Consider the following 24,930-nt stretch of genomic DNA (forward strand, 5'->3'; position numbering starts at 1 on the left):
GTTTCACACTGTGAAAGTATTTGTTACCATACATGAAATAAAAATATTAAAAGTTTACAATGAGATTAAATGTCGTATGAAGAGACATTCTTCTTTATGTTTTATCCACGATGATCATCAAGCTTTAACTAGAATGTGACATAGCTATATTTGGAAAGTGAATCTCTTTTATTCTCTTCTATCATAACTGTCAATCTTGCAATTCTTTAATACGACTTTAAACCCTCGTTTATTTCTATTTTACAGGTTTTCATTGAAGGCTTTCACAATAAACTCAACATTGAACATCTTCATGTTATTAAATTCTTTGTACAACAAAATGAATTGCCTTAGAAAATATGCTTCAGTCACTTTACAATCTATTCGATAAAACTAGGTAAAATCAAGTTAAAACTATATCGAAAAATAATAAATCATTTGAGATGCATTCTTAAATAATTTTGTTTGGAAAATCGAATGACTGTCTTTTTTTGTATGAAAATTAAGTCTACTTTGAAAAGGTTGCTTCTGTTTTGAGTGACAGTCGTGTTTTTCTTCTTTCTAAAAAGTGTTGAGGCCCTTTGTAGCTTGCGGTTCGTCGTAAGCCTAGGCTCTGTGTTGAAGGCCGTACCTTGACCTATAATGGTTTACTTTTATAAATTGTGACTTGGATGGAGAGTTATCTCATTGGCACTCATACCACATCTTCCTACATCTATTGACTATATTTTGGACAAATTACTTAAAGTGCATGTCGTTTTTTTATATGAAAAAAAAAACGAGCAGAATTTAACGAAAAATCATTCAATGATTTTAAGCTAGCATTTAGAATATAATTTATGTTACGAGCACATACAAAGTGCATTTTAAAACTAATCAGGAAAATGTCTTTTCCACTGGTGTCAATAGGAGTACAAGCGTATATAACTGCTGATATATCGGTATATTATTTTCACTGTTGGTCGGATTTTTTTTTATTATAAATTTTTATTTTTTTTAATGAAACATATGAAGCTAATGTATTTGTGCTCAGCGATTTCTAAGAAATTTCAAAGCTCGTTCAAAATGATTATTTGAAATAAATCGCTGTTCTGTTATTCTGTTCACTTGATAGTGCATTGACAATCACACCAGAATCCTACTTCAACATAGCAGCATATGGTGTGACGATCTGAGTGTTTGGATCCCGTAAAATCATATTAATTTCTCATCGTTTAAGGCAGTTATTGAAGCCTAGTTAATCTCTCGTGAATAAAACAATATTCAGTTAGAAGGTTGACCACCTGATCCTAAATAACTCGTTTGATATCATTTTATTCACTGACAATGATTACAAGCAGATTCAATCCTATCGGCCAATTTAAATTAACATAGCGCTTTTTTATTACCGAAATTATTGTTCACGGCAAAATGATTAAATATGTTTATTACAATTTGAATATTTTTTTTTCAATTTCTTTTTGTTGCAAAATCTGTTTATTATCAAATGAAAACAGGAAAACAAAACGTGAACATTGCTGTAATTAAAAAATAGCTTCCGAAATTATTGGACTTAGGGGGAATGACTTATTGATCATTTGTTTTAGACAATAGAGGCCTCAGTCTGGACAAATTCCGAAATGATTGAACTTTAGGGAATTGAATTGCTTTAATTTATCTATAATTAATTAAACGCAGAAGAATTGAATTAACGAAATAATTGCATTTTAAAATCTGGCTTTTATTATCTTTTCAGTGCTAAAGTTTACTTTTTTCTGTTGATATAATCACAAAATTACACACCTTTATTATTTCATTTCCTAACTTTTTAGAAAAAAAATGTGTAGTTAATTTATATTTTTGTTTCAGACAAATTCAAAATGGGTGTGATAACAGTAGTAGACATTGATTACGGACATATTTTCGGTCCTTTTCCTATTTCAAGCACGGCTATGGATCCAACATATGCTATTGGAATGCTGACGCAAGACACTCAACACCAGGGACCAATGTTAGAGGTATTTATACAAGTTGAATTATGTCAGCCGCAAATATTTCAGGGTAACATTGTGATATGAGTGTGTCTGTGCATTCAGATTTTTCTTTAATTATTTTGACTATTATCCAATTTTTCTGATATCATAATAAAATCCTATTCCGACATTTCTTCTCTTTTTGTTTTTGAAACAATTTCTTTCCGAGAAATTGAAATTCTGAAGTTTATAAGATATATATATAGCAGAAACAAATTACTGCTTTTAATTAACGGAGAGGGACGGATATGATATATAAAAAAGGCTTCCATTTCAAGGGGAGGGATTGGTTTCTGCCAAGTACCGGTATAAGAGATAGTCAACAATATTATTTTATGAAAATTGTGAGGTAATTACACACTAACTTAATGATGATAAATAAGTCCGACATCCTTATCAACTATATACACGCACTTGAATCATAAGAATAGTGTCGTTATTATAAAAAAAAAAATGTGTTATGATTGCAAATGATACAACTCTTCACAAAAGACCAAATGACACAGAAATAAACAACTTAAGGTCACCTTATGCACGTATGCTTTCAACAATGAGAAAAACCCATACCGCATAGTCCGCGTTAGTTTTTATTTTTTTTATTTTCCTAAATGTTTGTTTTTTTCTTCATGTTGGATGGTTTTGTTCAAAAATAATTGTTCAGAGCATTCTAATGAAGATAAATTCAGACCTGAGCCCATTTTGTATATTTGACTTTGATTAACTACCGTAGACTCAAAACCTATTTGTGCACTGCTATGAGCTGCCATAATTGTTAAAAAAAACACCTCAAAGAGCAGTCGTATCGTTATAATTGATTTTAATTACCTTGTTTTTAAATTTTTAGTTGACAAATTTTGTCGTTTTTCAAAACCCAAGATTCCAAATCTCTAAAGAATAGTTGATAGGTACGATATTTGACTATTCTCTTCTTATTCTTATGAATTATACCATTTGCCAAAAATCTTTAAAACCATTTGTAAATATTTTGGTCTTAGCATTTTTGATTTATTAGTGAAGGTTTACCCAGAGGACTGCTTGCTTATAAACAATATGAAATAAAGGAACAAGTTGTCTCAGCATGAAGAGTTGTCTTCCTCAAAACAGTAAGAAGTATGTTGTAAACCTTGAGTATTCTTTACAATATCTCAAGTTTTGCCGTCGCTCGTTGGTCACAAGTCATTCATCATATAGACAGAATGCATCTGTCAATAGTGACATTAAATTTCCAATCCGACCGCTTCAGCCATTAAAGATGGCGTCGTCTCCGCCCTTTAGAAATTAAAATCTCAATGTAATCTATCTAATAGCCATTTAAATAGTTTAAATCATTGTCAACATTTGTCGTTTACAGATTGACCCTTCAATAAATAATGGGTTGGCACGTGGAATGGAATGGCTGGCTTACATCAACCCAGCCAGAAATGAAGATGAACAAAATATGGAGGCGTACGTGAAGAATAAAGAAGTGTTTTATAGGGCGTTACGTATAATAAAATCGAGTGAAGAACTCTTAGTGTGGTACAGTAAAGACTTCTGTCAGTTGATTGATGTACCGGAAGTTAAAAGAATACCCCTTTCAGGTAATACACGTAAATTATAACCTGTCATATGAATGAATACTATGAATGAGCAACAGTTGAGACTTACTTTTTTTGGTATTAAATGTTCGGCATGTTCTTAAAGTTAAACAGATATATTATCGGGATTAATGATAGAATTATTAATTTCTGGTTGTTTAATGTCCAGTGGCAAATATTTCATGGGTGATCATGGTGATGTCTTTCTTATCAGGGAGATATACCTATATGCAAACAGTTAAGTTAAGAACGAAACATTAGAAAAACCGAGAAAAAAAAAAGAACACTTAAAATACGAATCTATGTCTGAAGTTGCCTGTGACTTTGCTTTTTTTTTATACCTATAATAATAATTCATCATGGAATCTGTCAATACTCATAATGTTTAACTTGAAACAAACACTCCAGCCAAAATATCTGTAAAGGCTTTACATGTCACATTTGCTGTACACCAATGTTAAACACTTTTACAGTTTGAAAATACATTTCAACTGCTATTCATATTCCAGTAAAAATGCAGCGTAAACTAACAAAAATAGCGTTATGTAATTAAATAGTGCATACGAAATAAACCTTTTAAACATTTAATGTTTTGTTGGCATAACACAGTTTGACTTTGTCTCTCGCTTATCTGAATGCACGCTATAATAACAAAGCAAATGCCCTGTCAAAATGAAAATAATGAATCCAACTTTTATTTTCATGACATATGGTACCGAAAAATTACACAACAGATCATTAACTTTTAAAAAGGCTTTTATAGTGTTTTATTAAAGATATATCATAATTGATAGATCAAGAGTTGATTAAACAAATTGCACAATTTCTTTTTTGTAGAAAATGAAAAATATATCTGTTCAAGATGTGGAGAAACATTCGAATACATATTCTCACTTAAAGCACACATGAAGTTTAAATGTGAAGTTGGATCACATAAAATGCGTTTCAATAAGCAAAGATTATCTATATCACCTGAACCGGAGAGTAATTATTGCCGGAAAAGAAGTCTAGAACATTCAGAAGACATCGCAAATAAAAAGTTTCTTAAAGACAATGTCCATGGTATTGATAAAATAATGTTTTCTAAAGACTATAGAGATGTAAACTCTAATGTACCAAATCATACTCATGAAAAGTCCGATCTCGGCTCGAGTGCGTTCAGAAAAGTTGAAAAAGAAGTCATTTCTAGTCCAAAAGATGAAAATAAAGCTCATATTTCTCATAAAGACAAAACAGACATGAAATATGAAAATGAGCGACTCTATGTTCCTCCATATGTGTCTCTACCCGTTTCGAGTAAGGAGTGTTTTGTTCCACCGGATATGTTGTCTACACTTATGATGCCACGTAGTATGGGTATGATGAACACTAGTATTAAAACAGATATACATTCTAAAGTGATGGACACATATGGTATAGGACTCGCATATCCATTTTCTGTGCAAAATTCTATCATGGGAAACATGGAAAGTTTATCTCCGAATTCTAGAAAACAGTATTTAATGAATATGAATAGTACTCTTACTGCTTCAATACCATTTTCCAAAAGTGCAAATCCTATGGTTGAAAAGATCCTACAAACAAGTAATATGGCAATGCTGCATAAACCACTTCCGGCTTTGACACAATCTACAAACTGGTGCGCTAAGTGTAATACGTCATTCCGAATGACCAGTGACCTAGTTTATCACATGCGGTCTCATCATTCAAAAGAAAGTCCAACCGTTATTAAGAAAAGAGACGATAAACTTAAATGTAATATTTGTCAAGAAACATTTAAGGAACGCCATCATTTGACTCGTCATATGACATCACATCAGTAAATTTTATGATTACTGCCTACTGCCTACCTGTACTATTTTATGCGACTTGACATATAGTCTCTGGTTTGTATGTCGGTCTGCTCGAAACTAATGGTTTCAATTCAGCGTATTTCAATATGGGCAACACACGGACAAATAGCACCATCAACAGGATGAATAGATGAAAAAAACCCAGTTAAGAACTACATAGAAAGCAATGTTGGTATTCTAAACCCCGGCGATAAATTGGGGTTTAACAAGGGTTTTCCAAGGTTGTTAAGTTTGAATGAATTCACAGATACTTTTACAAATCTACAAATGTCATAATAATTATCAGGAAGTTTTAAAGTATTCAGAAAATAGTTGTAGCTCTTTGACGGAAGGCGTTCATGTTTGATAAAATGCCTGTAAACCCACCGAACCAGGACAAGGACAATTTTCAACATGGTTGACCACACCGTTTAGATGATGAATATAAGACCTTAAAAAAATGAAATTAAAAAAGCAAAACAGTTTCTACCCTGCTGACCTTTTGGAATATCCTGTCGACACACTTAGTCTTGATGCATATTTTCATGCAATTCTCTAGGTTTGGTTTGTTACCTTGATTTTCTTAGTTAATTTATGAGATCGAACATCGGTCAACTTTGATGGTCTAAACACAGATTGAATTCCTATTTCAAATAAGTCATGATTTGGTTTCTGTTTTGTTTTCCAAATGGCAACGAGATGTTCCATTACTGATGAATAAGTTTCATACTATCGTCTAACAGGTCTTGTTTATTATGTTGATCGCCGCGATAAAGCCTTTTTGTGCTAATGCAGCGTAAAGCAACCAACAATCAATCAGTTTATTATCTGGAGTAGATCTGATTTTTTTTACTGTCCAATAGTTTTAACCTTGAAATATACATAAATGCTAGGTACGATAAGTACGTGGGTAGTTAGTGTGAAATATATAAATAAAAAGGAGATGATGTGAATATTTTATCTACCACTTATATATTTTTAACATTATTTCTTTATCTTTATCTCTATAAATATCTGCTATCATTTATGTATACCTATGTTGTTAATTAAACTAACTGAAGACAAATTTATAAAGAGCACAAAAAATATAATATATATAATAATAATACTTTACTCACAAGCAATACAGCTTATAGAATATACAATTTTACAATATTTTTTAATAAAAAGCTTTGAATGCACATTGAAAGAAATGATTAACTTTGAAAAAAAGTATAAACATCTCTGAGGTGCCATATTTATTTTCATATTCAGAAAAAGTATTTGATTCAAATAAACCAATTCCACCTTCCCATTACTTATCTTCTTTAGATTAATAGGTAATTCCATTTTATCATTATATTTTCATATTTTCAGTTTCTTGCTGGTTATAATTGATTGATTTCAAAATTCCAAATTCCTCGACAAAGTTCAAACAAATTTACAATACCTTCAAATGTGCAATACATTTTGTTTAAGTTATTAAAGTGTAGATTGTTAAATGTTTTTATTAATATATAATAAAGGTTGTTACAAACTATTGTGTTCCTTAATTTGGAATTCCTGCAGGTAAAAACAGTTCGCAAAACAAAAATTGAGACAGTTTGAATGAGTTACACATTTACAAATTACGAAAAGAACAATTATAAAATAATACAGAAAACAAACATGACACCTGTACTACAAGTGTTGAAAAAAACCCGTTTCAGATAACAAGAGTTCCTCAAAATGTCTTCATATAGAAAAAATAGAATAATAATCTAATCGTACTCCGAGGAAAATTCATTACGAAAAGTCGGCAAAATCAAAACTCAAACACATTAAACGAATGAATAGCAACTGCCATATTCTGACTTGTTACAGGCCCTCTTATGATGTAGATAATCGTGGATCAAATCTGGTTTTAAAGCTGTTTTAACCTCTCATTTGTATGACAGTCGCATGCAATTCCATTATATTAACAACGATGTGTGAAAAAACCCAGTCATAGTAGGTAAAATGTCTAAATAGGAGTAAGGCAGTCAACAATGTGTTATTAATTAATTATCTTAATTACTATTAAACCGAACAAATATGTAACAGAGAAATACGAAAAGTAACATATATAGACAAAGCACATTAGAAAAATTAAAGTACAAGAATAAAAAAAAATCCCATACCACAGATAAAGTTTAAGTTTACACATATTCTGTTTTGAAACATTAACTCTTATTTCTTACTGAGCAAAACTAGCAGCATATTTCCAGTCTATGGTTTTCTCTTCTGAATTTAAATTTCACACTTTGTTATGGCAGGACCTTTTACAGCTGAGAATATAGTCTGCTTAATCTTCAAAGCTGTACAGTAACTTATAAACCTTTACATCCTCGTCCTATGGTATCTAGTAGAAAGTTGTATAATTGATCGCCTTATTTTTATAGCAAGTGACAATGTATTGATCGATTGTTTGGTTTGCATTTGTAATCCTATGCTGATCAGGCCTCTTGACTTATGGTCTTGCAAACTGCATCTTCGTGTAAATTATTCATTTTTAGATGATGGACACTGGTAAAAGCGATTGAATTTTATTTCGTTGAGGGTTTATAACACAACACTCAAATTTGACTAGTGATTGTATCATATGTAATTTGAACTGGCTTCCCCTCTTCAGGAACAACACATGCTGTTTCTCCCCTTTTCAAATAAATGGAGATACTAATTTCTTATCTGTTAAATGAAAATATTTTCTAGTTATTTAAAGCAAGGTATATTTAAAAAAAACCTTAAAATGTTCTGATCCTCTAATGATGCCATTATGATACTTCTAGTAGAATCCAGAACTGTAATTTAGTGAGCTGCTTTTATTATATGTTTTTGTAAATTTGCCAACATGAACTTCTATTGTTTGCATTGGGTTGAATCATATAATTGTGCAGCATATTTTCATCATTTATGTGCCTTGAACCTCGAAGTGTTAAATTCTGTACTACTCATCCCTTTACCGTGAGTTTTCCTCATAATTCAATACGACCTTTATCTAATTGTAGTTATACCGGAATCTTTTTAAGTTGTTTTGAAAAATAGATATTATATCTGTAAATCTTTAATATCTTCCATACAAGAGTCATGGCTAATAAACTCATCATAGATACCAAGGTACCAAAAAATATATTAACTTCAGACGCCCTTTTCGTCTAGAAAAGACTCATTAGTGACGCTAGAATCAAAAATGTGTGAAAGGTGAAATAATGTACAAAGTTGAAGAGCATTGAGAACCAAAATTCCTAAAAGTTTTGCCAAATAGGGCAAAGGTAATCTATTCCTGAGGTAGAAAAGCCTTAGTTTTAAAAAAAATCAAAGTTTTGTTAACAGTTAATTTATAATTATGAAAATATCAATGATAACTCAAGTCAACACAGAAGTGCTGACTACTGGGCTGGTGAAATAAATCCCCACCAGCAGTGACATCGACCCATTTATTGCGGTAAATTTAGTATAGGCAAGACAATGATCGCTGCAGTATATCCAGTATTGTTTAGTAGCTTTTCAGTTAATTCAGTTTTTTTCTGTGAAAAGGTAAATAATATCTACTGAAAAAAGACTGAACATGTGTTCTACGTAGACCATAGATATTCGGACTTTGTGCATTTATAAAAAAGTAAAATAATAAAAATACCACTCAGAAATTCTAAATTCCCAAAGCAAATGGCACAATCAAAAGATCAAACACCTCAAACAAATGGATAACAACTGTCATATTCATGACTTGGAACATGCATTTTGAACTAATGTACAAACAATTTTGAAAGGATTGAACCCCCTTACGTTTTTTTTTACAACTTTAGGGGTCAGTATAAAGTCGCCTCATTCACAGAGAATAAAAGAAGGCAGACAATTTTGCATTAAAAGTTATGAAAAGCAGAAACGTCTCATATAGAATAATATGTCAAAGAACCGTTTTGTACAATTTGTGCTATACCCTCCTCAAAATAAAGTGGTTTGTTTTTGTAATGGAAGAACAAGAATACACAAGGAATATTCGAACTCTTATGTAAAAAACATGACAAAGTCATAGAAAAAACGGAGAACAACGAAAAGACAAACAACATTCACATAACATAACATGGAACACTAACGTTAACAAAAATAAAAAACCCAACAAAAACATGGGGATGATCTCAGAATTGTGAATTGTGACAATCGGAAATTTATATAATCAGTGATATAAGATAGAGGCTTCAAATCTTGTAATATGAACATTTTTCATCTATTTGTTTTAGGAAAGTCTTTTTTAAATTTTTTATGAGTTTTTATTTTACAGAAAAACGCGTCTTGTGCTTTTAAATCGATATCTGTATTTACAAATCACTCTTATACATTATATATACATATTGGTATGTATTTAGTTTTGTTTCACACACTGAAAAGTCTAAAAGATGCCAGTCATTTCGACTTTTGTGGTTGTTCAATGTTACACATATTATTTGTTTGGGTAAATGTGTCTATTCATATACTTTAGATTACATGAACATGAAAATGTAACTTGAAGGTCTAGACCCCAGAATATCATAGTTTTTCGTATTTAAGTTTTTGAGTCGTGTTCTTTTTTGATAAATTGTAATTAGCCTACACATCTGTCCATGACTAGCATCTCACAAAATATCGCAATAAAGGTATTGGTTTTAATGTGCGGTGCCACTTATACGCATTGTTGATGTGTTTCCCTCAGTTTTAGTTTGTGACCCGGATTTGTTTTCTCTGAATGGATTAATGACTTTCGAGCAGCGATATACCCACTGTTGCATTTGTATATCATTTCTGTGTGCACATGCAAACATCCCGCAAAAGAGAAATTTTCGCCATGGTTACTTGGGTAAATTTATTATTTGAACACATCTAAATCTACAAGCATTTGACCTATTCCATTTGAACTACAATACAGACTACAAGGGTTAAATTAACTATAGCAATACTTTCACGAGGTCTTTCATGTCATACAAAAATACTTCTACTGAAAGTTGGTTTTACTTGGCTGTACACCAAGTCGTATTTATTGCTATGGGAACATTATATATAATGATGGGTGACAAGCTTTCTGCATGTAAAAGAAACCGTGATATGAATTATGTACGTGAAGGATCAAAACGTGATTATTTCAAATTGAATTTCAGCATACATCCAATATAATTCTTTTTTGCAGCAGTTGAACAAATTTCGCATCTTTTATCCTGATCTTTTGGTACAACATACATGCCAACATTATGTATTGTTCAATGATGCTTTACTGATTGAAGAAATTTCATGGATGGTGTATAACTGAATCATGAATAAATCTTTTATAGCAAAAGCATGGACATGCTATGGCTAAATTAAAAACTTATATATTTCACATAATATAAAACATTAATATACAGCAGAGAACAATAGTATTATACAATAGCAGCTGCACGTAGGCATATTGTTTTTAAAATTAAAACAGTGCTATATCAATGAGAAATGTTCTGTTTAAAAACGTTCATGTCAATACCAAGCAACAACTCCTCTGTTACCAATGAACCGATTTTACTAAACGCAAGGACACTTACAAATCATGATGTAACCGTAACTCCCTTTTGTTATCCCATCATAATGTCTTTTGGTGTTTCAAACATTGAAACATAGAGCCACATTCAACTCCAATTGTGAGCAGCCATCGCTAAACTTAAAAATATCTTACCTGAGTGAATTACTTCTTTTTCATTTCATTCTAGAAATAGACGAAAAAAAATACTAAGTCGAAAATACACACAGTGATATGACCAATAATTAAGAAAAGCTTATTATAAAAGACAGACAAGTACAAAAAACACCACGCAGAAAACCAAATTTTGAAAAGCAAGAATAACCAAAAAAAACTTGTATTGAGTACAAATTTTGTATTTATTGTTGTACAAGAATGAAAGAATAGTTTTCTACAACAGAGCTAGAATAAATATTGTTAGCAAACTCTATTCAATAATAAAATTTATGTTTCAGGTTCTCAACATTAAATTGTGAACCTTTCCTAGTTTTTATGGTATCACATTTTATATAAAGTGCACAGATTTTGTTAACTCTGTAAGCAGTATTTAGAATTTTGGTGGATCTGTTCACAAAACATCTTTTTCGTTGTAAGCAATTCAAACTATATGCTTAAATATAGTAATATCTATAACTTTGCAGAAACAACAAACCCATTGCTATCAATAAAGACACCTAAAATTGAATTGTGTGTAAAAAAATATTACAACAAATTACTGTTTCAGTTGTTTTGAAATTACATATTTTGCTTTCGTAATTGTCTCTGGGTGTTCTTTGGTGGTTAAATTACACAAATGATATCCATATTGATAAAATATATGCGAGTAAAATTCATTGCATATGGGTTTTTGACGTGATGAAAGATATAACTCATACCTCGCAAATCACTTAACTTGTGAAGCATACACCAGCAGCGTCAAGTCATGAATTCTTTATTTACGATCCTGAGAAAAAGGGATCTAGATCTTGAATAACTCAATTATTTTAACAACCATCGCAGTAAAAATTGTCAGAATGAATTTCATCTTCTGTTTTATGACGAAGTTCGTGTCGTTAACATTTATGATAGATTACTCGTTCGCTTAATATTCATTTCTCAACATGGAATACTTCTGGTTAAAGATTGCACAATTTGATTTCTATTCATGTAAAACTCGCTGACGTCTGACAGAGAGTGTCAAGACTATTTAGAGATATAATACCCACGAGTACAATTTCTTACTGAATACATTGATGTTATCAAACAATTACGACTGCCCGTTTTTGGTCACGAACATTTGTAATGGTTGTAATGCTAAAGGCAAGCAACGCTGATTTAAGACTCTGTCATTAAATAAATATAACTTTCATTCTTTCCACGAAAATGTGTTTTGTTGTATTGGTTACGTTTTTATGTTCACAAGAAATGAAACATTTACATAAAAAAATTATGTTTCTAACAAATATTCAACCTTGTGCGCAACAAAGGCATGAACATCAAAATAAAAACAATCATTCCAAATTGATAAAATCATGTTTCAAGTGACGATCTTTTGTATCATGCGTATTTTAACATGTCTGTTCTTTTAATTAAAATGACCAACATACAAATTTTCTTTATTGAAATTGAACATGCTGCTTAAATCGTTTCGTAATCATGTGCTTTTCGTTATCATACTATTTCAACTATTCTGATCTGCTTAAGAACCAAACTTAAAACAAAATATATAAAGCATCAATTTCTTCCATTTTCCCCCTTTTTCAAAGTAACTTGAAGTTGAACTGTGAATAGTATAACAGAACTTGGGTAAACATAAATGTAAGAACAAAAATCAGATAATTTCTTGAATTTTTAACAAAAACAAATCAAAACAAATTGAAGATATAACCACTAAATCATAATATGAAAGTATTTTCTGCATAGAATGTTCAATAATGCTCAGATACCTTAACGTAGTCATTTTTTACTCTGTTGTATAAAAAATCTTAAATACAATAAGAAGTTATGAGAATACAACAATATCATAGAAATAGAAATGAAGGACTTTTAGGAGACTTTAAAATATTTGACAAATATTATGTGTTTTAAATAGATACATTACGGACAGTATTGCCCGGTTGTTTTTATATAATTTTTTTCTCATGGCGACATCATTAACTTGTTCTAATTGACACAAAATTAGCTATTTTTCTTTAGATTTAGATTTTGACTTATTATGATATATGATTTAAAATGAACCGATATTTTACTGTGAGTGCCATCTTTAACGCGGACAACATCACGAATTGATTGCCAATTATAAAAAATCTAATGACATATATGTTCCTTTTGTCGTAACCACATTCCCGTCTTCTGTTCCTAGAATGAGTCCGAATAAGACTCATCCCCAGGCTTGTACTTACTACTTACACGTAACACCGCGGTTCCCATATGTCGGGTACGATCTGTTAACCTTTCCGGAGCCCCCGTGATCCCCCGCAGTTCTGGTAGGGCTTGTAATACTCAGATTTGATTTATTTTATGTTGTCCTTGTATGCTACTGTTTGTCATTTTGTGTGTTTCTTCTATTACCATGACATTGTCAATTTATTTTCGACTTATGACTTATGTATCATTCGCGCTGTTGTTTATTTATGTACAGATATTTCTAAAATCATTTACAAATTTATAAACTTTGATAGCTTATATCCCTAAAAATGTCAAATAAGAGGTCATGAAACTTTACACAAAATATAAGGGCAACAGTAGTATACTGGTGTAAAAATATCATATGTCTCCTTAATGATAATTTAAAGAATTAATAAATTTATGTTGATTTAATTAAAACACATTTTCTAAGTAACATATTTTTAATTTCTAATACCATATAAAACAACTATATGTTTTGGTTTCTGACGTGTTTTAGAAAGACGGACGAAAGATACCAAAGGGACAGTCAAACTCATAAATCTAAAACAAACTGAAAACGCCATGGCTAAAAATGAAAAAGACAAACAGAAAAACAATAGTACATATGACAAAACATAGAAAACTAAAGAATAAACAACACGAACCCCACCAAAAACTAGGGGTGATCTCAGGTGCTCCAGAAGGGTAAGCAGATCCTGCTCCACATGTGGTACCCGTCGTGTTGCTTATGTGATTACAAATCCGGTAAATAGTCTTATTCGGTAGTACACATTCATGAAAGGGAAGGGGATTGTAGTTACAACGTAGGGAACATATCCAATATCATTTGTGACAGGGTTAGATGTTACTATACTTAGCTATAGATCACCGTTAACAATTCTATTTGAAATACTTAGGCTTTTCTACCTTAGGAATATATTACCGTAGCTGTACTTTTAGGATTATTTTTTATCCTCGATGCTCTCCAGATTTATTTGGCCTTTTTAACAGTGTTTGATTCGAGCGTCACGGATGAGTCTTTTGTAGACGATACGCGCGTCTGGCCTTAATATAAAATTTCAGTCCTGGTTATATGACGATTTTATTTATATGTTAACACACAGTTCATAATGGTGAATTGAGTAGTATTTGTTCAGATGCTTTAGAAAAGGCGAACAAAATAAAAGTGCATTTAACCCAAAAAAGCAGAAAAAACGTGACTGCATAAGTGCCTCTGATGACCAAACTAATGAAAAACTGTTAATTGTATAATAAAAAAATGTGTGAGACAATTCTTACAGAAATTGTAACATCTAAGAACTTAATAAGCCTATTACAGATGAAAACCAGTAAATGTTTGGTCTACAATAACTTTTCGTTCTGTCATCTTTAAATTTGATGTTAACATATTTATTAAGGATATTTGATCAAAATGCTTAAAGTTATGTTTGTTTTTTATTCAATGTTATCGGATAATTGAATAAGTGCTTGTAAAAAAATATTGAAACTTTCATTGAAAAAAAGCTTAAACAACTATCGTTTCCGTTACTATTCGATTTCATTTAAAACATCTGTCTGTATTTTCTTAATCTGTTAATTACTAAGCATGACGATTATTTTAGTGATGGCTGAGAGACCTTATACTGTAAATTTCATTATCTATAATCATTAGAAGAAATAACGAAATAAATTATTGTTTTTCTTGTCAGTGTATAGAATATTGTTGGTAACATTGTTTTAGGCGGATGCCTGACAATGCATTTTAGGCGTGATAATCAATGTATTTGACAATAATATCCTTTTATTTAACCATCTGTCGACTCTCTGTTAAATTTGAAACAAATGAGTCGGTTGGACAAACCTTATTGTTTCTCTTTCCCCTAGGAATGCTGTCTAACGTTTTACACATCAGATGAAATGGTAGAGCCCGTTGTTTAATTATTACAAATAATAACTTGAGATTTCTGATATTTCGGATGATTGAAATCAAATTAGTCTTTTATATTTCTTTTTATCGTCATATAATCTCGCATTTCAATTTGATGTCATCCCTCATGTTATGCATGTCATATTACTCAATTATCCCATCTATCATCATCGCGTATCTTTTGTCAGAAGGAACAGAAGTTAAAATGAATTTACAGATAACTTACAATATGGGAGTATACAAAATATTTAGTATGCTTTTGTTGACAAATTTGTTTATGGAGACTTCTGTCCATAGTATCGATTAATTGTTCTTCTGTTTGGTTATTTGCTTTGCAGATTTGCTGTAAACTTATAATAATAATAAGGCACACAAATAAAGAATGCCTTCATGACGTTATATATGGACAATAACAATCATACATTGAGAATACGTATTTGTAGCTTCACAGCAATGTTTTACTTAGACACTCATTTACATAGAACAGATTCCCTTAATTCAAATGTGCAACGTCACATGCTGTTTTCTGCAAAATGCTCAAAATTGAAAATAAAATCACGAAAAGCTATAAGACACAAATATGATGATGAAGTAACATTATCCAGTTGTTCAGAGTAAAACTCATTTGTTTGGCTTGGCTATTGAAAAAAAGGTATTTTGTTTGAAGGATATTGAAAGGTGAGTTATAATTTGCTCTTATAAAACTTTACTGATCGACCTATTAACTAGAACATTTATGTATATTAAAGAGAAGTAAATTCATCTTATTTACTACAACGCGAACTCGACTATTTCGGTCGCGAATTTCTTAACTTGAAATTATCGAATTTGAATTTCAATCTTAACCATTTTATCTTTCTGTTATTATTTTTGTTTTTGTTTTACTTAATAGATTTATTTTGGTTGTGTATCCTGTATGGTGTCGGCTATTTTTAAACTTCACACAGACCGGTCTAAATAGACTACCATAGTTCTATGTTGAAGGGATATAAAAGCGCATCTGTCTTGTATGTATAAACTGTAAGTAAGCGTGGTGCACCTTGTAGGGAAATAAAAGAGCCAGCCGTCTCGGAAAACTCAACTTGAACTTTATCTATTAGATGAAGCAGAGAAAATTGTTAATTAAGAATACATTATGAAATTAACGAAGCAAGTAAATATAATCCAAGTGTAGAAGTATGCTTGAGATCACCCATTCAATTTACCTTATGTAGTACTTATACGGGCATCTGCACAATCATACTAGATTAAAAACCTAGGTTATTTATTTTCCTGACTAATACACGAAATAGATCTTTTATTTCATTAACAGATATATCTCAAGATGTCTGTCACAAAGATGAAATGGATTAAGTTCCTGTTTGTAGCACATGTAATGCAAATAGAGTTAGAGCTACGGACAACTCGAACTGTCATGTTTCCCTCTAACAACATGACAAGCACTAGATTCCTCAAACAGAGATATCATCAGTATAACGGCTTGATTACAAGTCCTTCGCGACAAAATTACATTACTTTAAACAATCTGGGATCGGTATATTGAAATTAATCGGCTGAAATAAATTCCTACATCTGATTCTTCATCAGACGTAGTTGATATTAGCTTTTAAAAATATTAGTCTGTGTTAGATGTCACTAACTATGTCAAACAATATGGAAATTTAAAGTTACTTCATCGTAGATATACACACTACTTTTTTAGGCATAAATGTAACATCGTATTGAGTTCAATCAGCAAGTTCCAATCAAACGAAATTGGACTGATTTTAACAGAAACGTAACAGAATAACGTGTACTTGTACGGTAGTGAACATCTCACGTGACAACGAGTTTGAACGAGCAACAGTAGTCAAATAAAAAACACAAGAACACAAACAAATTAAATAACACAAAAACCAATGAATATAGTTTTCAATTCTTTTTTTTAATACTTTTGAAAATGACGATATTGATTTATAATGTTTAAATAAAAGCTAATTGTTTACTGTATACATCTATAACTATTTAAGTACATATATGCTATTACATGTACTGTGGAATTTCGGTCTGTGCGTCCGTTTGACTCGAGTCACGAGTCTAACGATTTTTTTTAGTAATCAATGAAATTTATTATCATATTCAAAAAAATAATTCTTTCCGTCATTCTTATTTTTTTTGTTTCCTAAAGTGTACATGAGTTACATTTTATACGCTTGCTATCTTTGTTGTGTCATAAAGTGTAGAGAGTTACATTTTAGACGCTTGTTACCATCGGCACTGATATTCTTCCACTAATATGTTCACGTATAAATAAAGGCAACCGCTGTTCGAAAGTCATAAAAAGAGAAGAAAAAAAAACCAAATCCGGTTTACAAACTAAAACCGAGGGAAGCTTATCAAATATAAGAGAACTACGACACAAAAGAAACACTACATTAAAATGTAACGAACTATAATAGAAAATGGCTAATTTTCTGACTTGGTTCAGGGCATCTAAAAAAAATGATGGGTTCATCCTGATTTTGTGGCATGCCAAACCTCCCGCTTTAATGGCAATGTTAAATATAACTTTAAAATCACAATATTACACGACATGACTACATTACAAATGAATTAGAGAACATGTAGGACAAATAAACCCACCAATAATAGCTAACAAAAGGTACCAAGTGTAAAATTTAATACGCTAGACGCGCGTGCCGTCCACACAAGACTAACCAGTGACGCTCAGATAAAAAAGTTCGAAAGCCAAAACAAGTACAAATTAATTCATATTTTTGCAAACAATTTATTTTTATTAGATGACTATATGATAGATATACATGATTAATCCAAAGTGGTGACTAACTACAGAATAAAAACGATACATTACATAAAACAACCTAAACCAAAAGATCTTTAGAGAACAGCATTCCGTTATAATATAAAAACAATACATTACATAAAACAACCTAAACCAAAATATCTTTAGAGAACAGCATTCCGTTATAATACAAAAACGTACAAGCTTCCTGCCTTTCAATTTATTTGGACCAGTAAAATAATTAAAAGACAAGACAATAAGTGCACAAAAAGCATTTGGTTCAACAGTACTGGCATGACATGTAACGAATATATAGTTCCAAATGGTGAAGTTGAAATCATTCCTTCGTAAATTTTACGGACGTCATCATGAGTTAGTTGACCGTTATGGAATAACCGTTTCACAAATGATATCGGATATATTCCTTACGTCGTAATTATAATTCCCTTCCCTTTCATGAATTTGACCTACCAAATTAGACTATTTACCGGATTTGTAATCACATAAGCAACACGACGGGTGCCGCATGTGGAGCAGGATCTGCTTACCCTTCCGGAGCACCTGAGATCACCCTAAGTTTTTGATGGGGTTTGTGTTTTTTTTTCTTAAGTTTTCTATGTTGTGTCATATGTACTAATGTTTTTGTTTGTCTTTTTCATTTTTAGCCATGGCGTTGTCAGTTTGTTTTAGATTTATGAGTTTGACTGTCCCTTTGGTATCTTTCGTCCCTCCTTTAGTTACACACACAGTAATTCGAAATAACTCTCTAAATTGAATTTTGGAAGGACAGAGACAATCAAATAAAAAATCTGCTGATGTTAAATGTGTACTTTTATGAAACCTCAGTTCTGTATTATATTTATATATACAGTTGTCAGTTTATCACTCACTGCATTTTGTGTTACTGTAGTTATGCAACATCCTGACTATAATTTTGTAGTAACTAACTTTCTATATTGAACTTCCAATGAAGTAACATACATATAGCCTGCACATTGAATGAACTTTTGGTGAGTTTTTCTTTCTTTCTATCAGTACATCTTTTATGTGCCAACATATAAGTTATAAACATTTCTTTTTTTTATTTCGAGGGTCACTAATGAGTCAATTGTAGACAAAACGCGTGTCTGACGTGTCTGTATAAACCACTGTTAGTTTTGCATTGTTGCAATTAGTTATGAAAGGCACCAGAATTATAATTTTGTACGCCAGGGGCGCGCTTCGTCTACATAAGACACATCAGTCACGCTCATATCAAAATAGTTATAAAGCCAAACAAGTACAAAGTGGAAGAGCATTGAGGGTCCAAATTGTCAAAAAATATTTGCCAAATACGTTTAAGGTAATCTTTGCTCGTATTTCTAGTGACTGTTTAATAAACCTCATCGGTTTACCTAGAACCGAGTTGAAATTAAAGTAATACCCCAATCCATTTTGTATCTAGACAAATGATAAGAAAACGATACATCTTAGGTTTTTGAAATGAAGTAAAGCGATCCAATAAGAAAAACAAAACATTAAAATATGGTGTTCCCGTCTGTTGAACGTATTACATGAATACATATATTTGATATACCGAATGAAAGAGGAGCGACAGATACCATAGTGGCATTAAAACGCAAAGTGACAGTCTTCTTTTGGTTTCATTCACAGAATATATCGAGAATATTATCAAAAAATGTTAAACGAATGATTCTATTAAAAGTTCTTAAAATTGAATCCTTTGACAAAGAGAATTTATGGTTAGTCTGAAAAATTACCAGCATCAATTTTGTCTAGAAAATACGCAACTGATCCAGTTTCTTTAAAACCTCTAAACCCAAAATCATCAGAATCACTACAACTGTTGTCCGAGTCTGGAACAACTCCGGTAAATTCTATTAATTTTAAACATGATGTTGGTACTGTACCCACTAGTAAAACTTCCTGGTGGCTTTCTGCAAATTTGTGCAACTTTTCATTTACCTCTTTGTCATTTGTCTCGTATTTTTTCCTTAATATATTTGTTGACAGATCAATTATTGTTAGGTTTTCTGGTAAACTGGCAACGTCGATTTCAGCAATGTGCTTCATACCCCATTTATATCCACTGTTAAGTTTTAAACTCCTAAAAGATTCTGCTTTGTAAAGTGATGCACAGGTGGAAATATACTGAGAAGAATAACCTCTATTACTCCCGGTTGCAACATGAGTAGCGACATCTTTTCTGGCATTTACTGATTTAGCTGATAGTCCCTTTGATATATCTTCATTATCATGAAGTAATCTGTATAACTTTGGAAACTTTATCTGAAAAGATGCGAACAATGACAGTTTAAGGAACACCGATTTAGATATGTAAAATATAAACTTTTGTCTAACAGTTCTCTCTCCGAAGTTTATGATTTGGACGTTCCTGATGACAGGAAATCAAGGAAAGTGTATCGAACACATCATAATATGATTTTCGTTTTAGTCTTACATCATTTAATAATGTAATCAGATATAAAAGTTTCTTATTTTGAGTTTTTATTAATATGAAAATAAAATGGTACAAAAAGAAAGAAAAAAATAAGTTTCGCAATACAGTACTTAAAATGAAATGGGATGCTCGGCTCTTTGTTCAAACGACTACACATGAACACATGAAAAGGGAAATGCCAGTCCACAACATGCTACACAGAAAGTAAGGATTGGCCTGCATCAACCATAAAACAGAAGGTAACTCGTTTGAGTTTTAGAATGTTCAGGAATTTCTACTCAACTTGATTTATAATTAGCACCAACCGTATTCCTAATGATATTGAAAAATATTGGTTTAAACCTCTATTTCTAATTTCTAATTACCAGAAATGTAGAATATAATTTAGCCTGTTTTATCTTTTTTAGTACGGGAGTTTATTCTTTGCTTATGACTGTCGGCGGCAAACAGCTAGTGTCTTCTACCAAACATGTTCAAAACTTGGTGTTTGATGGCAGTAGAATAAATTGAAATAACTAAAATCGTAATTTCAATCTTATATAGATGGGACAACATCCCTAATGCGCCTTGAAATGAGGAACTCAAAAGTCACGTGTAAAGAAAAAATCTCTGTGTAGTGATATTGGACATGTTTCTATTTTTAACAAATGACTGAACTTAATTATTTGTGGTGATTAGGAAAGTAGAGGAACATAGAATAAATGTGTAAAAACTATGGAGCTATTGAATGCGTTCAAAGTATTAAATTTTCAAAGAACTTATTGTGTTAAAAAGGGGATATTTTACCACAAGGAGCCGCATCACAAAAGGATGTTCGGGGTTTGCTAATTTACGGAAAAAGTAATCTCACTTCGTACCCCGAAAATTTAACCACATATGTGAAAATGTCACAGCTTCGAAACGAGCTATCATACATATCCAAGTTTACGATATGGACTGAGCTACAGGAAAAAACGTTACCATTATCGCCTATGGGAAAACAATTAAAGATATTGAGCCAATTTACAAAAAGATAAATCAGAAGTTTCCAGAGTGATCTATGGATGATTTCACCTTGTACACCCGGGAAAATTGTGAAAATGATGGTAAGTATTTTATTATTTATACCTAGATATCCCAGATGATTTCAGATAACCATTATAGATAAATACCAGCAGATACTCAATGAAATTTTCGCTTTTAGAAAGCATTGCAGGCATGGGGCTGAACACTTTTTTTAGGCACAATTCAAACTTTGTTTACACCCCCGAGAGATCCGAAAGGAATTTGTTGATGAATTGAAAAAGGCATGAACTAACATAACAGTTTTATCTGTAAGTAAACATGACACAATACAGTCTTTGTTATGTAATTATCACTCCGGTTTACAGGAATAACTGATAATCAAGGGAGATAACACACTCCATACGAGTAAAGTGAAATACATCATCATCATGTGCTTTTATCCAATAATTTGACCCATGGTCAGTCAGTAGATATCATATGCAGTTAATAAACAGACAAACATGTACATGTATTAAAGAAATCATGAATTATTATTTGTAATGCACACTAGCAAATCACAAGATATTGTCTTTTCTCAGTGAAAAAGGGGGAGGGTCAACAAACCTTTCGAAAACAACATTGCTGCACCTTTTCAACTATTAAGCTAGTTAGCTACCACTCGTTGCTTCTAATATAAAAGATTTAAATGAAGGTTGATAAGCCATAAGGGAGAAGCATTTTTCTTTCTTTGCGATAAAACGTTCAAGAATTTGATTTTTGCTCTCTCAATAATACTTATGTATTTAAACCAAATAATAACACAGCCTGAGTAATTTTTTTGTCTTATTTCAGTTCCAGACATATCATTACTTTTTAACCTAAGATGACAAACTAGAGGTTTTAAAAGGTCCTGAATAACTGGTAAGCATTTTGTTTTATTTGGCAAGCTCTAAATTGTTTATTTATGGTATTTATGCAATTCAAATTACAGTCGGTATGTTAAAAATATACTGATATGAAAACTGTTGCTATGGTCTTGGCATTAAATGAAAATGCTTGGTTACTGATCTTTTCGACTCCATATTTCAAGTTAAACCTTGCGGCAACTGTTCCTCATGTAACACTGCAAACTATAATTAGCATTATTTGGATATGTCGTTATTTGATGACGCCATATTACGTGTGATGTCACAACGTTTCCTTTAAAACCTCATGCCGATATCTCACTGATAAAAGATTTTCACTGAAATACATGTAAAAAACATTTTTTCTCAAATACAATTATGTGAAAGAACAAGTTTTGAAAATTTGCACTTCATTGCACTCTAATTATATGATTCAAATGACTTTTACAGTAGTTTATAGTGGTTTCTACAGTATAAAATACCAGGTTTCCACTGGCTAGAATAATTAAGTATTTTGGTGTTTTTTTTATGAAATCTTCATTTTTGCATAATTTCTCTGTCAAAATGCACTTTTAGGCACCAGAAAATTTTATTGAATGCTTTAACAGGGTCTGTGTGTTGTAATTTAAGGTTACATTCAGATGTTTTGTCCTTCTTTTGACTAGTGAAGGTATACTGTAAGAAATTAATTATGCATACACTCAGAATGTCATACCGATGAAGATCACATAAAAATATTTGGAAAAATCAGAACTATGGATTGCAATATGGGACAACATCCCTAATGCGCCTTGAAATGAGGAACTCAAAAGTCACGTGTAAAGAAAAAATCTCTGTGTAGTGATATTGGACATGTTTCTATTTTTAACAAATGACTGAACTTAATTATTTGTGGTGATTAGGAAAGTAGAGGAACATAGAATAAATGTGTAAAAACTATGGAGCTATTGAATGCGTTCAAAGTATTAAATTTTCAAAGAACTTATTGTGTTAAAATGGGGATATTTTACCACAAGGAGCCGCATCACAAAAGGATGTTCGGGGTTTGCTAATTTACGGAAAAAGTAATCTCACTTCGTACCCCGAAAATTTAACCACATATGTGAAAATGTCACAGCTTCGAAACGAGCTATCATACATATCCAAGTTTACGATATGGACTGAGCTACAGGAAAAAACGTTACCATTATCGCCTATGGGAAAACAATTAAAGATATTGAGCCAGATATAGAAAGGTAGATATATAGTCCCCCAGACAACAAAAGGATTCAGCCCTACAACATGACAATCACAAACTCATCATGTTCAATTGATCAGTCTGTACCAAGCTCCAGAAAGGACTCAAACGTTACAAATTACCATTTCAAATCTGTTGACTAAATACAAAGATACTCTGTTGAGTAGTACCTAAAAAAAGCAAGACAGACATATTTTTTGGACAAGCGGAGGAACAGACTCCTAGTATGGAGGTAAAAAAACCTACTAATGACATTTACATGACTAACGCGACCTAGGTAGAAAACACCCAATGTATAAGTATGACATAATAAGTGTTTAAAAATAGGCTGTTACAAATTACCGCTTCTTCTCGCCTTTTCATAGGTAGTAGAATATTTTCTTCAGCGTTTTCACCTTCAGTTTCAGGTTTATTGCAGTCAGAATTAGTTTTCTTTATGTCTAGACCTGGTTCATTTATCAGTGATGGCGATATTGTCACAGGTTGTGGTATGTTTTCTGCATGGTTTATATCCCTCAAGTTAGTTTCAGGTTTATCATATTCTGTTTTGGTTATTTGTATGCCCGTTTCATTTGTCGGTGAGGTTTTCACAGGTTTTGATACATTTTCGTCATCCCTTTCTTCATCAGAATCAGGTTTATCACAGTCAGTTTTGATTTTCTTTATGACTGAATCATCTGTCAGTGATGATGAAGTTGCACGTCTACGCTTTCCTAATGTATTCGTCACTACTATTCCCTAAAAATATATGTTGCAATTGAAGAACGACAACTGATGTAGTTTTTAATCCTTAGCCAATTGTTTTAATCAAGTGTAAAATTTGCACACGGACAAACAATAGTACACAAAACAAATCATAGAAAACTTTGTACTAATCAACACGAACCTCACTAAATACTGGGATAATCTCAGGAGATCCTGAAGCGTTATCTTAAGTTACGTGGCCTAAGCTTCTTGCTATAGCATGAGACAAAAACACATGAAATTTCTAAAATTTAGTCTCTTTTTCTGTCTTGATTCTTAATAGATGTTTTGCTATTTTTCGAATATTCAAGTGGGAATTGAAACATAAATGTACAACTGACCGTCTTACAGACAATATTCAAGCAATAACAAACATTCAACCAATAACAAAATTAAAATAATAAGGAGCGCAAAATGTTACCTCAGATTGGACCTTTTGTATTGCGTTGTACTCAGAGCAGGTTATTACATTACTTGCGTCCATCCTTTTTATCTGTGTGTGATCCTCTATATTTGCTTCGATTTATTTTACATTAAATACCTTTCAACATATGAAAAATTATGAGTCAGTCTAAACAAATTTTACTTCAACATTATGATATTTG

General features: G+C 31.7%; 1 protein-coding gene across 1 annotated transcript; it reads left to right on the forward strand.

Moving 5' to 3' along the window:
- The first annotated feature begins 1,838 nt into the window (after positions 1 to 1,838).
- LOC134726587 (PR domain zinc finger protein 8-like) lies at positions 1,839 to 5,486 on the forward strand. The gene is made up of 3 exons (XM_063590996.1): positions 1,839 to 1,976; positions 3,343 to 3,571; positions 4,406 to 5,486. The coding sequence occupies exons 1-3, from the start codon at positions 1,839 to 1,841 to the stop codon at positions 5,389 to 5,391; spliced, it is 1,353 nt and encodes a 450-aa protein (XP_063447066.1). The 3' UTR covers positions 5,392 to 5,486.
- Positions 5,487 to 24,930: the final 19,444 nt, after the last annotated feature.

This window comes from Mytilus trossulus, chromosome 7 (assembly GCF_036588685.1).
Source record: "Mytilus trossulus isolate FHL-02 chromosome 7, PNRI_Mtr1.1.1.hap1, whole genome shotgun sequence".
In the NCBI taxonomy this organism is placed as follows: Eukaryota; Metazoa; Mollusca; class Bivalvia; order Mytilida; family Mytilidae; genus Mytilus; species Mytilus trossulus.